Source organism: Ahaetulla prasina, chromosome 2, assembly GCF_028640845.1.
Source record: "Ahaetulla prasina isolate Xishuangbanna chromosome 2, ASM2864084v1, whole genome shotgun sequence".
Lineage (NCBI taxonomy): Eukaryota > Metazoa > Chordata > Lepidosauria > Squamata > Colubridae > Ahaetulla > Ahaetulla prasina.
The window spans coordinates 96,386,036-96,401,299 of record NC_080540.1 but is presented as its reverse complement, the minus strand read 5'-3'; the positions used below and the strand labels follow the sequence as shown (position 1 = coordinate 96,401,299).

The 15,264-nt window shown below is 37.5% G+C and overlaps 1 protein-coding gene across 5 annotated transcripts in view; it reads left to right on the top strand.

Annotated features, from left to right (window-relative positions):
* Positions 1 to 15,264, top strand: part of LOC131192571 (lymphoid enhancer-binding factor 1-like) — a 152,655-nt gene that overhangs the window by 101,146 nt on the left and 36,245 nt on the right. For all 5 annotated transcript variants that reach the window (XM_058171820.1, XM_058171822.1, XM_058171818.1 and 2 more), the window contains exon 3: positions 6,470 to 6,560. In XM_058171820.1, coding sequence (XP_058027803.1) covers positions 6,470 to 6,560 — 91 coding nt within the window. The remainder of the gene's footprint in view (positions 1 to 6,469; positions 6,561 to 15,264) is intronic.

Genomic DNA, 15,264 nt, shown 5'->3' with positions numbered 1-15,264 from the left:
TGCAAATCACTGGGAGTATCTATGACACTGCGGTTTAGGAAATTAAATAACCTATTACTTCAAATCCCATTTTTAATAGAAAAAAAATGTCCCTATGTTCTAGTTTTAAGTCCTCTATTATAATAGCCAGTTAATAGAAGTTCATATCTTCAGCTAACATATCTTGGTTAATTGTGAATCATTCTCAAGAGTTTATCTGCCTCCCTGTGCCTCTAGAAATAGCTCAACTCACATTTATTGAATTGTCGCAAACCCTAAAGGTGCACAGAACATTTGTTGTTGGGATCTTTCTAACATATACAGGTAGTCCTTGACTTACAACCACAATTGAGCCCAACAATGCTGTTGCTAAGCGAGGCATTTGTTAAGTGAGCTTTGCCCCATTTTACACACCACCTTTGTGTGTCTTGGAGGTTGAATAGCATGCTCTCCTACCAACAGACATATTCACTCTGGGCAGCGAAATGGAATAAGTAAGTAATCTTGGGAGTTTTGGAGGCCAATGTTTTTCCTTTTAGAGTTTCTCTGATTTGATTCTAAGCTTCTGAGACATATAAAACGAAGTATTGTGACCAAACAAGCATTGTATTTTAATACTTAAGAATGGAGAAGCAGATTGCAAATCACTGGGAGTATCTATGACACTGCGGTTTAGGAAATTAAACAACCTATTACTTCAAATCCCATTTTTAATAGAAAAAAAATGTCCCTATGTTCTAGTTTTAAGTCCTCTATTATAATAGCCAGTTAATAGAAGTTCATATCTTCAGCTAACATATCTTGGCTAATTGTGAATCATTCTCAAGAGTTTATCTGCCTCCCTGTGCCTCTAGAAATAGCTCAACTCACATTTATTGAATTGTCGCAAACCCTAAAGGTGCACAGAACATTTGTTGTTGGGACCTTTCTAACATATACAGGTAGTCCTTGACTTACAACCACAATTGAGCCCAACAATGCTGTTGCTAAGCGAGGCATTTGTTAAGTGAGCTTTGCCCCATTTTACAACCTTAATGCAACAGTTGTTAAGTTAGTAAGGGGGGTTGTTAAATGAAGTTGGCTTCCCCATTGACGTTACCTTGTCCGAAGGTCACAAAAGGTGATCACATGACCCTGGGACACTGCAACCAACTGTGAGTCAGTTGCTGTGCGTCTGAATTTTGATCATGTGACCATGGAGATAAGTATGAAAAATGGTCCTAAGTCACATTTTTCAGTACCCTTGTAACTTTAAACAGTCACTAAACGGACTGTTGTAACTACCTGTATTTCCATTGATTGGAAACCCAGTTTCTAGATCAGAAAAGAGTGACTACTTTCCATTTCCTGACTGAAGTCTAAGCATCTCTTCACACTAGCTTGTATAGGGTATATTGGAAAAAGAAACTTGGTACATTTGGACTGACCTGTTTAGATTAGAACATGATCTAATGATCTTCAGGAGTATCATAATCATCATTATCATCAAAATAATGAAAACATTCAAGATCTCAGTCATGAGTCTCTTGCTTCTCATTTAGCGAATGAGAATTGCTTCTCTGAATGACTAGATTTAAGCTGCAAATTGTAGATTTGATGGCACCATAGCTTTATCTGTTTGGGATTTAATTTTTATGAACCATCCCACAGCATTTCAATTTGATTGGGTAAATTATTCAAATATAGTAAAGGCTAAAAGCAACTTAATTCGGTAGTAGTTCTATGAAGCTTCTTCAAAGCTTGTTTTAATATATGAAAGCTACGAGACCACAACTCGGTTCCTTGTGACATCTTCCTCTGGTGGACTAATTACTATCAAGGCATAAGTCTTTAAAATTTCACTATAAATTAATTTTATAATTTTAATAACAACTTCATTATATGGTATTGATATTGAGTGATGGCATTAATTCATAATTAAGGTATATAATCATGGTATTTCTGCACTAATGAGAATATCAAATTAAATGAGACCATGTACAAAAATATCAAAATTGAAATATTAAATTAACAACTGAGATATTTGATTACTCTGCTACTTGTAACAAGCTTTGCTGTCACAAGACAAAGCAAAAGTTGAATAACCGACTGATAAAAATGAGGATTAATGTTTTTGCATATATGTTTTGCACATACTTTTGGGACTGCTTTTGAATGTTTTTTTTTATTAAATGAACTAAAGAATGCATATATATATATATATATATATATATATATATATATATATATATATATATATATATATATATATATATATATATATATATATAGGCAAGAAAACTATAGATGCATCCAAGAATAAATGCATGACCCTCACTTTGTCTATAAAATTCTTTGTTTGAAATGAAATACTGATGAGAGCTGGAATATGAATGGAAATCCTTTTTCATTTATAATTCATAATTTATCCAAAACTCAGATTCACAGCCCAAAGTACTTTCACTTGCAGTTTAGTTTCGTCACCTACTTACCTATCAGTCTTAACACTGAATTACTTACATATCTACTCACAGAACTAACACAAAGACAGAGGATACCTGGCACAGTCTGCATAGATTTGTTCTAACTTGGTGGGCTCACAAAGGATTATATAGTAAATACCTCTTCCTGTTAGGATTATCTTTTCATATAGAAGGAAACAATAACTTCGATCCTGTCAGAGAAGATATTTTCCAATCCAACAGAAGAAAAGAGTATGAGAAAAGTGATCCGTTTCTTTCTTTCTTTCTTTCTTTCTTTCTTTCTTTCTTTCTCTTTCTTTCTTTCTTTTGCATAGTGTCTTTCTCCCAACCTGATTGCTTACTAGAGTTTATACATTGTCCTTTGAGTCTTCCATGTTCATCTTATTTCATATACTCTAGACACAATCATACCCACAATGCAATATTATGTTTTAGAATAGCATAGCATAGCATAGCATAGCATAGCATAGCATAGCATAGCATAGCATAGCATAGCATAGCATATTCTTTATTGGGCAAGTGTGATTGGGCACATAAGAAATTTGTTGCTGCTGCATAAGAAAAGTCTAGCACTAGCATAGAATTTCAGAACAACATTGACTTATTTTTTTTCTTCTCATTCTGCCCTACTTTGGCTTCATTTCACCAACAGGCACATGATGCAGAGAACCTACTGTCGACCTGCATTCAGAGATAGTACAATCTTGTATGGTTTTTGGCTTTCCTAGACATTTACATTCAATCTCATTGCAACATTTCTGAATGAACACACCTTGTGAGATATAAAAATGCTCCACCCATAGTATTTCTCAGCATGTTTGTTTGGAACAGTCTTTTTTTTTTCCACTTCCACGGAAATCATTAGAAATTACCTGTTCATTCCTCCCCTCCCAAGCTCTAAAATCACAACAAACCTGAATATGGAATATGGTTAAGCGGGCTGCCAAACACAGGGACTATGGAAAAGTGGGTATGAAACTGAAAAATGACTATATCTAAAGCCCCTTTAAGTATTGTTTGGGCATTGTTTTTAACAATGCAGATTTTGCAGATATTGAGTTGGTCTCCCAGGATATTTCATTGTCTTCTCCATACATTAAAAATACTTTTAGCATATTTAACCTATTGGAAATGCTCACCTACTTTTCATAAAGACAAGAGGGAAAAATTAGTTACTAATTCATGCAGTAAGTTACTAGATGCTCCACAAAGGGCAAATATCCAAATCTGTCAGGAAGTAGGGAGTAAGATAGTTCAAATCTTGTTTGGCTCTTTAGGAAATAAAACACAAAGCAACTTATAACTTGACATACTGAGAAATTCAACCATGGATTTTAAAATTCTCTGTGAGTGTTCCTAAAAGACTATTTCTTAAAATAAAAACAAATAAACTTTCTCTGAGAATGCAAGGCTCTTCTGGTAGCTTCTCTTACTGAAGTTAGGAGCATAGCTAATTACACAAGCCCAGTATGACTCTTTTCTCTCAAACTATACCTCAAAATCTTTGGCAACCAGTGCAGGGCTCACAAAATCAGTGTTATATGCTCCCAACATCAGGAGGCATCGAATACACAGGCAACTGCATTCTGGACCAATTTCAGTTTACATATAGCCTTTAAGGGCAGCCCTATGAAAATGTAATATAGTAGTCTAGTCAGGGATGTGGACATGAATTACAATTGCCAAGATTCTCTGGTACCAGTAACGGTCAAAATTGGTGCACCTGTCACAGCTGGGCAAAGGCCCTGATAGCCATGGCCTCCATCTACTCTTCTAGAAGAAGCTGTAGGTCCAGAAAAATCTCCCAAGCACAAACCTGCCCTTTTTCAGGTAGTGCTTGTCCATCCAGAGAATACCTTGGATGAACAGAAAAATTGAGGTGATGTGAACTTCTTCTTTTCCATCCTAAGCTGCAGGTTCCTCTTTGCCCAAGATATATAATAATGACCAACTAGAGCTCTATTTTGTTTCTGAGAAAATAGAAGTAGGAAAGTTCACTTATCAGCTCCCCATTTTTCTTCTTCATCAATTCAAACCTCTTTGGCTTTGCTTTCTTTCAGACATTCCCAAAGATTTTTTGGCTGTTTTCTCTCTCAAGCCTCAGCTTATCTTCCTGACACAATTCCTAAACTTTCTGAAGCCAAGCCTTAATTTTTTTTCCCTTCAGTAATAGTTCTCTCTTTTGTTTTCTATAAATGTTCCTTTTCCTCTGCAGTACTTTAGAGAGCCCTGTACATATTCATCCTGGCCTAAATTTCTCCCAATCTTTCATTGTGATAAGAATATAATTAGGTTTTCAATATCTAATTTTGTGGGATTTTCCTCCTTCCTTGACACTTCTCTGCTAAGATTTCAGGCTATTGGTTCTGACTTCTCTTCCCTTGGAGTAACCAATATCCACTCTTCTGAACTCAAGTATACTTATCTCTTCAGACCTTCTCTTTTGTACATCATGATAACCCATTCAATTCTCTTCAAATAATCACCAGTTTCACTTCTTCAGCCAATCCATCCCTGCTGATAAGGGTTCAGTCTAGGATAAAGGTAAAGGTAAAGGTTCCCCTCGCACATATGTGCTAGTCGTTCCTGACTGTAGAGGGCAGTGCTCATCTCCGTTTCAAAGCCAAAGAGCCAGCGCTGTCCGAAGACGTCTCCATGGTCATGTGGCCAGCATGGCTAAACGCCAAAGGCACATAGAACACTGTTACCTTCCCACCAAAGGTGGTCCCTATTTTCCTACTTGCATTTTTTATGTGCTTTCGAACTGCTAGGTTGGCAGAAGCTGGGACAAGTAATGGCAGCTCACCCCATTACGGATGGGGTGTATTACGCACTAAGGATTCGAACTGCTGAACTGCCGATCTTTTGATTGATAAGCTCAGCATCTTAGCCACTGACCTCAATTATTCTTGTTCTTTCCATCACCTTCTGAGAAATAAATCCAGCAAGAAAGAGCTGGGGGGGAGCTTATTTTATTCTAATCTTTGTAGATTGCTGTAGATGTCAGGATAATTGAAATCTCCCAATATCACCCTTGAATGTTTCTTTGAAGGACTGGTCATCTGAAACAGTACACATATCATGCTAAAACACTTCATAAGTTCTCTCTATTTCACAATAACCCAATGAAGTATGCCTTCTCAGTACTGCATCTCTATACAGCACATATTAAGCTAAGAAGTAGGAATACTTTTTTATTTAATTAATGGATAAATGAGTTAAAGCATGAATATAGACAAATAGGTGGAATAAAAACTCTGAGTCAAACATAATTTGTTGAGTAGTGGCGCCAAGTAAAGCTCATCATCTTTTCCCACAAGAATCCAAGCAGGTTTCTTGCAAGCTTTCTTCATTTCAGCAATATAATTTAGGGCAAAAAGGAAGTCAGTTTCATATTGTTATCCTTCAGAATGCAGGTTTCTCCCTATCTACCACTAAATTTAGATCTTCTCTCCAACTATACATAAAACCAACTGTATCATCTCCAGATAAATTGAAGGTTCCACTCATCTCCCACACTGCTTCCTTTCCTAGTTCTACCTTGACTATGTTCTATTCATTCTCTCTTATCCTTACTCTGGATATCCCAAAGGTGCCTTTTTCCAAAACGCAATTGGACTTTCTTGGTTGCTTTTTTTTTCTTTGAAAACTTTTCACTTCTCATCCAAGAAAGTTCTTCAGAACTGAAGTCCAATTGCCTTTTGGAGAAAAACACCCTTGGGACAACCATGACCTTGATAATTGTGAATTTCCATAGACATTTGCTCTGGATACTTTTGTCTCACTCACTTCCTCTATCCCTCACACCATCTAGACTACTTGCCTGCATGCTTTGAAAAGAACGTTGCAGATAAGAAAGGCCAAGAATATTTATCTTGGTAATAAATAGTAGGAAGAACAAGGTGAGGGTAAGTAGATGAATTAACTGGCTATTGAATGTTAGCAAACATGGATCTTTTGAATCCATTTTGATATAAAGCTAGAAATAAAGCTAAGCTAAATTTCCTCATGTTTTCATTTTCTGATAGGTGTACACCGTCCTCCTCAGACATCAGATATTTCTGGTTTTTATTCCCTCCCTCCCAGTGGGGTTGGACAGATAACACCTTCTGTGGGATGGTAAGTATTTAAGGCCTTCACCTGAAGAACATTAACATTGGACATGTATTAATATCCATCATCCTTCACAATAGTTGAATTTTAGCATGTTTCCTAGATTCTATGTTTATATCTCTGAGTTCATATTGAGTGAGATATTGGTTCTCTCTCTTGCTCTCCTACTTTTTTTTGATCAAGTATCATTGCACAGAGAATTGGAATGCCTTCATTAACTGAGCCCTCTGCTGCCATTCGGAAACAATAAGGAAAATCAGGTTGTAGAATTTAGACTGTTAACTTAAGCAGGGTACACACAGCTTTTTCTGAGCAAGAGCTGCACATGGCTATTGAGTGACCTGGAAGGAGCTGACATGCTCCAAAAAATAGTAGCTGGAGCCAGGGGGGAAAAAATGAAGCAATTTCATTTTATTTCATTTGCATTTAAACCTAAATTTAAATAAAGAACCATGTTTCCCTTTTAAACTTTATAATCTGGTAATAACTTTTAGTTATAATCTGGTAATAACTTTTAGAATTCTTTGGAGTACAAATATGACCCCATGATTTCTAGTTATATATCTCTGCAATAAAAAAAACCCTGAGTAGCTGTTCCATCATTCCTTTGGCAATTGGTTTTTGAAAGTAATAAAAAAGATAGAAATGGTAAGAAACATGAGAAGCTTTTGTTGTGATAACTAAAATTCTTCGTTGATTGTAGGAGAAAAAACATTCTTTGCAAGCATTCTTTGTAAGAATAATTCCAGATAGGCAGAAAATATTGAGAAAGGAAGGAAGGAAGGAAGGAAGGAAGGAAGGAAGGAAGGAAGGAAGGAAGGAAGGAAGGAAGGAAGGAAGGAAGGAAGGAGGGAGGGAGGGAGGGAGGGAGGGAGGGAGGGAGGGAGGGAGGAGATTCACTCAGTATATGTATTCATTTAATTTCTGATGGACTTTTCCTCACTCTGTTTAATCCATATCATCACTTTAGTTTGTGGTGAATGGAAGTGGTGTGGCAGATGTTTGTTTGACCTGAATAATGTGGGATTCCATCTCATGTTGATTCACTGCCATTTCTGACCTGGAGGACTAACTGAATGTATTTGATGTGGTGAAATAGCCTTATGAAATGTGGTCAAGTTATGCCTGAGAAAATGCTTGCTCTCTAGCTTTTCTAAAATGGTACAGTAGACTGTCATTCTGTTTTCCCAAGATTCATCAATATTCTTGGGAAAACAATATTCGGTAGTCACCATTACTCCTCACCGCAACCACCCTGGATGAATCAGCTTTTAATGTTAAGATATTAATATTCAGTAATGCAAACCTTGAATAATCTCCAGTTAAGAAAAATACCCAAGGGTGGAGATTAGAGCCACCTTAAGAAGAATAAGTGGCAAGAAAAGTACACCACAACTATTTACACTGGAGTTATTGATTTAAAGCCCATTGAAATCAGCAGTGTTCTAAACCAATGTGTTGACTGACTTGAGTTTTTAAGGGTATGTGTCATTGCAAATCTTCAAGGGATCTTAAACTGCACAGTTTATGAGTCATCAAGTCAATCCACAGTCTACAAGCTATGTGTTGTTGTCTGCCAGGAATTTCACAGCCCTGCTAGTTTTTCTAATCTGAGAAAGGCAAAAATGCATGATATTTATGAAGCATATAAAGTCCTGTCATATAGTATAATGTCAATTTATCTTGTAAGCAATACATTTTTCTAACTTAGCCTGAATCAAGCATAAGATCAGAACGCAAATTGGGATTGTACCAGGGGTGAAATCCAGGAGGTTCTGACAGGTTGTAGAGAACCAGTAGCGGAAATATGAGTAGTTCAGAGAACCGGCAAATACCACCTCTGACTGGCCCCAGAGGTGGGGTGGGATTGGAAATTTTGCAATATCCTTCCCCCAGGAGTCAGGTGGGAATGTGGATTTTGCAGTATGCTTCCCCTGCCACGCCCACCAAGCCACGCCACAGAACCGGTAGTAAAAAAATTTGGATTTCACCACTGGATTGTACCCTGGCATTGAAAGGTTAAGTGCAATTTTTAAAAGTGGAATGCAGTCATAAACTGCCCTACAAGTTAAGTAGTAAGATATTTCCTTACCAAAGAATGTGCCGTAATTATATTCACAAAAGAAGAAATGCTTAATGCTTCAACTTAAGTCAAGGTTGATTATTTAGATTTCTCTCTCTCTCTCTTTTTCTTAAAATACTGTGTTTGTCCTAAACTGTTTATATTGTGGGTGATGATTAACAATTCAGACAATAGGAGAGAAAAACATTTTAGAGTGGATAAAAGAAATATTGCAGAAATATTGGCACAGTGGCAAATACAAACATCCTTTAAATATGTTGAATGAATAAAGAAAAAAAATTTTTTTCTCAAACAACTTTCCTCTAAGTAGTTTTGACTTCAGTTCCCGTTATCCCTGCAATTCATAGGTGATATATTTTGGGATATAAAACATCATCATTGCGGCCCAGTTCATTTCAATAGATAGTCAGCAGAGAGAATACTCCTATTTTTAATTTTGTGGCTGAAAACCTTAAACAGTTGCATCTTTGGACACTTCCCAAGAGGAGCCTGAGCCCATTTGGGAACGGCTCCGGAACTCTGTGTTCCCATGACATCAACAGTGCCTGAGAGCTGTCCTGGTTTATTTCTGGCTGAGTGCGGTGTAATTAAAATTGCTGCTGTTATTTCATTTTTGCTTTATGAAGCAGTGGCTCCATTGGCCCATTGGTGGAAGATCTTACTCATTTTTGCTCCTGGCTCCTGAGCTTGAGCCTAGCTTGGCAATTCCCCCTCAGAAATCCACACAAAAGGAGGAAGAGTGGAGTTGACAAGACCTTTGTCAGTTTCTCTTTCCTCTTCTGATATCAAAGGAGTTTTTTTAAAAAAAAAAATTATTTGCATTTATAGCCCGCCCTTCTCCAAAGACTCAGGGCGGCTTACACTATGTTAGCAATAGTCTTCATCCTATTTGTATATTTATATACAAAGTCAACTTATTGCCCCCAACAATCTGGGTCCTCATTTTAAAGCGGATGGCTTTCTAAGCATTTGGGGAGAGGAGATAACAGTGACACCTTGGAAGTATCTGAAGAACCCATTTCGATTTTAGCAAAATTAAAATGAGAGTTTGTAGCATACGTGTATATAAAATTTTCATTTCTGAGCTCAGCTATAAATCTGTGTGGAACAAAAGGGCTAACAGTACATATGGCATTAAGTATATTTCTCTTAAAATAATAGGTTAGGTTCTTCATCATGGCACCTAGTCATGTAGTTTAATCTTTTGGTTCTATCAGAGTCGATGCTGTCTTTTCCAAGTCTCATTTAAGCTTGAAGAGAAACTATTGGTTATGTTAACTGGGGAATTCTAGAGGAAGCCCACATTGAAGCAGGCTGAATTGGACAAAAAAGGGTCCACACACATACATACATACATACAATTGGACATACAGGGTACACACACACACAGCCAGACAGACGCACACATACACAGAAACACACACACACCACCTTCAGCTGAAGTCCTTATCGTGACCGGATCCTTCTTTGATCATTTTTAATCTGCTTTAAAAAAAACACACAATTGTGTGATTTGGCTTTAAACTGACACCTTTGCCAGTACAAAAATTGTTTGCCTTTAATTGCAGCATATTATAATCAGTAGTGGGTTTCAAAACCCAGTGCTACCGGTTCGCTATTGTAGTTAGCGCTTTTGCGCATGCGCAAATCGTTTTGATGACATCAGGGGGGCCACCACTACCACTAACAGTTTCTCATGTATTATAATCAGTGGTGGGTTGCTCCCAGTAGTTAAATGGAGAGACTCTTGAGGAACTATCCAAATTACTTAGAATCTGGTCTTCGATTGTTTCACATTTGATGCAACATCTGTTCCTAAAAAGTCATGTAACTATGAGCCACGAATTCATTTAGATGATGTCTCATTATTAAGAATTTTCTCCCTTCCTGAAACTATGTCAGCTTTTTAAAACTAGTAGAAGGGATTTTTCCTTGATGGGGCTATATTGGGAGTGCTCCAAATAACAAAGGAGGGGGGGAAGGGATTTTACTTTGTCTGAACTGATTTGGCGATTTAATATATTTTCAGAGGGTTCCATTGAAGCATTTTGGGTCATAAAGTGACCAATTTCCACTTGGGGATTAGAGGTCACTGTTTTCTCAGCCCTAAAGCCAGAATGCTAAATTTCGATGCTCATTTTGGTTTCCTGCTGTATTACCGTATATACTCGAGTATAAGCCGAGTTTTTCAGCACGTTTTTTGTGCTGAAAAACTTCCCCTCGGCTTATACTCGGGTCTATACGGCTTATACTCGAGTTTTTTTTTTTTAAAGCCCCTCGGCTTATACTCGAGTATATACGGCTTATACTCGAGGTTTTTTTTTTCTTTTTTTCACATTTTACCGGACGGAAGCCCTGCCGGTGCAGTGAGAGGGCGGGGCGGGGGAGCCGCCAGCCTTCTCAGCTGAGGGAGGGAGGGTTTCCCCAACCGGTAGGTGCCTCATTTCCCACCCTCGGCTTATACTCGAGTCCCCAGTTTACCCCAGTTTTTGGGGTAAAATTGGGGACCTCGGCTTATACTCGGATCGGCTTATATTCGAGTATATACGGTATATGTCTTGGCTGGTTCATGACATATTAAATGACACTTCCAAATTCTCACCAGTATAGTCTCTCTCAAGATTGAAGCTAAACTCTGATTTAAAAAGAGAGAGAGAAATAACCACACTGATAATGATAGTTAACAGTAATGTTTATCTAATGCTTTAAGGCAGTGTTGGTGAACCTTTTCAGCACCGAGTGCCAAAATGGGAGCACATGGGGGAGGGAGCGCCAGAAATCAGAAGAGAAGCTCCCCGGTACACACACGTGAGAGCGCTTGAAACCAGAAGAGCAGAAGAGCAGCTTCCAGTTTCTGGCACGCACATGTGTGCCTGTCACCTGGTCTTCTGGTTTCTGGTACACATGCGCATGCGAAAACCAGCTGGCCGACATGCATGCACGCACCAGAAACCTGAAGGTCAGGTTCCCGGTGCATGCATGCACGTCAGGGAGCTGCTCTTCCGGTTTCTGGCACTCTCGCGTGTGCAAAGACCAGCTGGCATGTGCGTGCCATACCCCAGAAAAGCAACGGGCGACGGCTGGCATGCCCGGGAAGATGTCTCTGCATGCCACTTCCGGCATGCATGCCAGACGTTCGCCATCACAGCTTTAAGGGATTCAAAGTATTCAAGACAGATTATTTCAGCAGGCCTGATAGCAGCGCTATAAGATTATTCCCACTTGCTGGAAGAACAAAGTGTTTCCCCTATTGAGCAGAACTGATTTAGATCATGAACCAATACAAAACATGGTCTTAACCACTGCATTTCATTCAATTAATAACTCTTTATTAGATGGGTCTATTTAGGCAGTGGAACTAATTCAGATGCAGAGGTGAATCAAAGCCGAAGGAAACAATATAAATTAATACAGAAGTTTGTGCAATCATCTCCCATGTGTGATTTGCCTATTTCCTATTTCCTAAATGATTTATCAGCAAGCATTATAGATTGACACCACTCAGCTGTATTACAAAAGTAATGCCTATCATCATATACTTCCCCTTCCTGGCCCCTCTAAGTCAGGGGTCCCCAACTATGGCATGTCCATGGCATGCCAGAGACCAGGTTGCACAGACAAGCAAAGCCCCATAACAGAATGCAGGCGCCACATGAAACCACTTGCCATCGCGGAAAAAACTTCTCCTCGGAACCAGTCCCTGGTGCTCAAAAGGCTGGGGGCCGCTACCCTAAGTCACTGGTTTTAGTTTCTAAAATTCCTAGGTGCATGGCCAAATATTGCGGGGGGGGGGGGCGGGATCCAACATCCATAGATGATACCTACTTGGGTAAACCTGTGAAAGCCTATATTATTCTAATCTTCTTCTTTTGAACCTGATATTTGCTAATTTCAGTGGATAATTTTGAGTTCTAATGACTAACCCTAATAATCTTCTCTCTCCTACCCTTGCAACCATTTTTCTTTGGTTCATATCTTAGGTCACATTTGTCGTCTTTATTCCTAAACTTAAAACCCCAAATAAAAATAAAAAAAATATTTTAGGGTTAAGTCGTATGATCTTGGTTGCACTTTTCCAGTGTAAGAACCTAAGGTTTGAGATAAGATAAAGTGATACCTACACTTTGAAATCAACTTTATTGATCAGTTTGACTTTACTGATTCGATTACATTGATTCTCTTTTATTTCTAACATATTTCCTAACAATTCTTAAATTTTCATGCTTCACTATCCTCAGGCTGAATTTGTATTTTTAGTAAGCTGTCTGTTACAGTTCTAGTGGCTTTTTTTACCTGTTCAGTGATTTTCAGTTCAAGCCTCTTCAGTTTGTATGATAAATTTCATTTCCCCCCCCAGCATGCACTGCACTTGCAATATTGGCCATTCATCTAACTGGAAAAATCATTTTGGAGTTCTTTAGAGTCTTTTGACTTCATAAGTCTGGACGATCAGATGTCAACTGCACTGTATGCCTCATTTTCTTTACGATTAAATTAAGTAGCTTTAGCTCAGTGATCATTTATTTTCCCACATAATCAGAACTCTCCAGTTCTATGTGCCTTTTAATTTATTTGTGAGCATAAAAGGATCTATATTTCTAAAGAGTGGGAGTCTTTATCAAAAGGATTTTTAAAAAATAAAATCAAAGAATTCATTTCAACCCATCTGGATTTAAGAATCCATAAAAAAGATATATGCCAATCCAGAGTATGCTGATTTCGCATGGTTGCTGAAACTGTCAAAAGCTATGATAGTATGCTTTTGACATGAATAAAAAAAAAATAATAATAAATGAACAAACAATAAACAAATGAATAAACAAATAAAAGCTATGATTTGAAGAACTTCTCTTTACCAAGCTTCTACTGATTATCCACACAAAGACTTCTTTTATAGGTTTCAGAGTGTAGGAAATCTGCATTTAATCACTGTTTTCGCCTACTACTTTGAGATCTGCACTATCCTAATTGTTCTTTTCTTCTCTGGTACACCACCACAAACATGCACATATTTTAAAATGGTTTTATTTGGGTGTCTGTTCTCTGGAAATTATTTGAACAGCAACTTGTCTGCTTTTGTTAGAGATTGGCAAGATCTCATTTGAATTCTTTAGGTGAAAGATATCTGGGTCTATTGATTAGTTATTGTGCAATATATTGTGTCATTGTTACTTGGCATGCATTTTCAGATGTTATCCCTCCTCAAATAACCATACAGGTATAACCATTTTCTCCAACAAGTATTTTTCACAGCAAAAATAGATGTAGAAAACCCATTTTGCTTCTCTGTTGTCTCCTTGTCTTCCTTTTATCTAGACAACTTCTCTTCTATGGTGACTTCCAACTTCTGATATCCTGGAAAGGGAAGTAATGTTGCCAGAGATTCTCCTCTTTAGGTTTTCTTCATATTAGAAACATATCTAGGTTTAAAGGGAAGCCACCTTGACTTTGTAGACTCTAAAATATAACCATCCAGGTGTTATTTATACTTTTCCTCTCACCCTGATTTAAATAGTTCAACTATTCTGACAGAAGTTTGAATACTCACTTAGTTTTTCTGCCATTAAGAATCACAGGTGTGTCCTGGGATGGATTATAGAAAACTGGGATTTTAGAAAGTATAAAGACTCAATATTTCCTTCTCTTTGTACTTCAAGTTGTCTTCTGGTGTTGATAACTATGTTAATTAAGAAAGAAGATGAAGACAATGTCAGCAGTAATAGAGATATTACGGGTAGTTCTCTCGATGTTAAGGTCATTCCGCCTAATTCTTCTGGCTTCAACCTATATGTGTCTTTATTTTTTATTGTAAGGCCTTAAGCAATTTTTTGCCCAAATAAAGATCTAGTGCAATGATTCACTAATTTGCATTAAAATCTCTCTTGTATCTTGTTTGGTGTAGGTATGTTCATTGATCTTTTCCAACATTTGAGAAACTCAGATTTATTCCATATTTATTAGTGTGCAACTGTTTTCCCTCCTGCTTTGTTGCCTGTTCTATTTCACTTTCCAGGGGATTTAGTTTTTGAATATTTACTTTCTACACAAATGCTTGTCATTTTATAAGCACCTTTGTAAAATATTTCATTCTAGAACTTCCACATTTTTTAGACTTCTTTGCCTCTATTAGATCACTTGAATAATGGCTGTGTATATTTTGAGGGTTAATTCTGATTTTCTTCATTTGTTCTTTTCATGATACATTATTTTATTTGGTGACGTTCTTGATTGAGATAGCTTTACTTGTCCTTTCTTGCTTGAAACGGAAAATCTGCATTCAGTTATTGTATGCTTCTTGTTACCCAAGACTTTCATTCTCCACCTTTCAACCTAGCTATTTTGGTAGCTTACTCTGAAAGCCATTTTAATCTTTTCTCAAGATTTTAGGAATATTTTTTTTTATTTTGGTTCCCATAATGTGCCTCTTGTTTCTTCCCCTAGCTCTTCATGTCCTCTTTCTTATATGTTAAGTATGCTGAATCTGATCCTTATATTAATCCTGTGTCTGTCAACAACATCTGGATGCTGTTTTTAATTTGCAAAGCTTAACCCATATATTTGAAATGAACAATTTCACTCTTTTACCTGGAGGTGTCCTGAGGACTGGATTGCACTTCCCCATTTCCA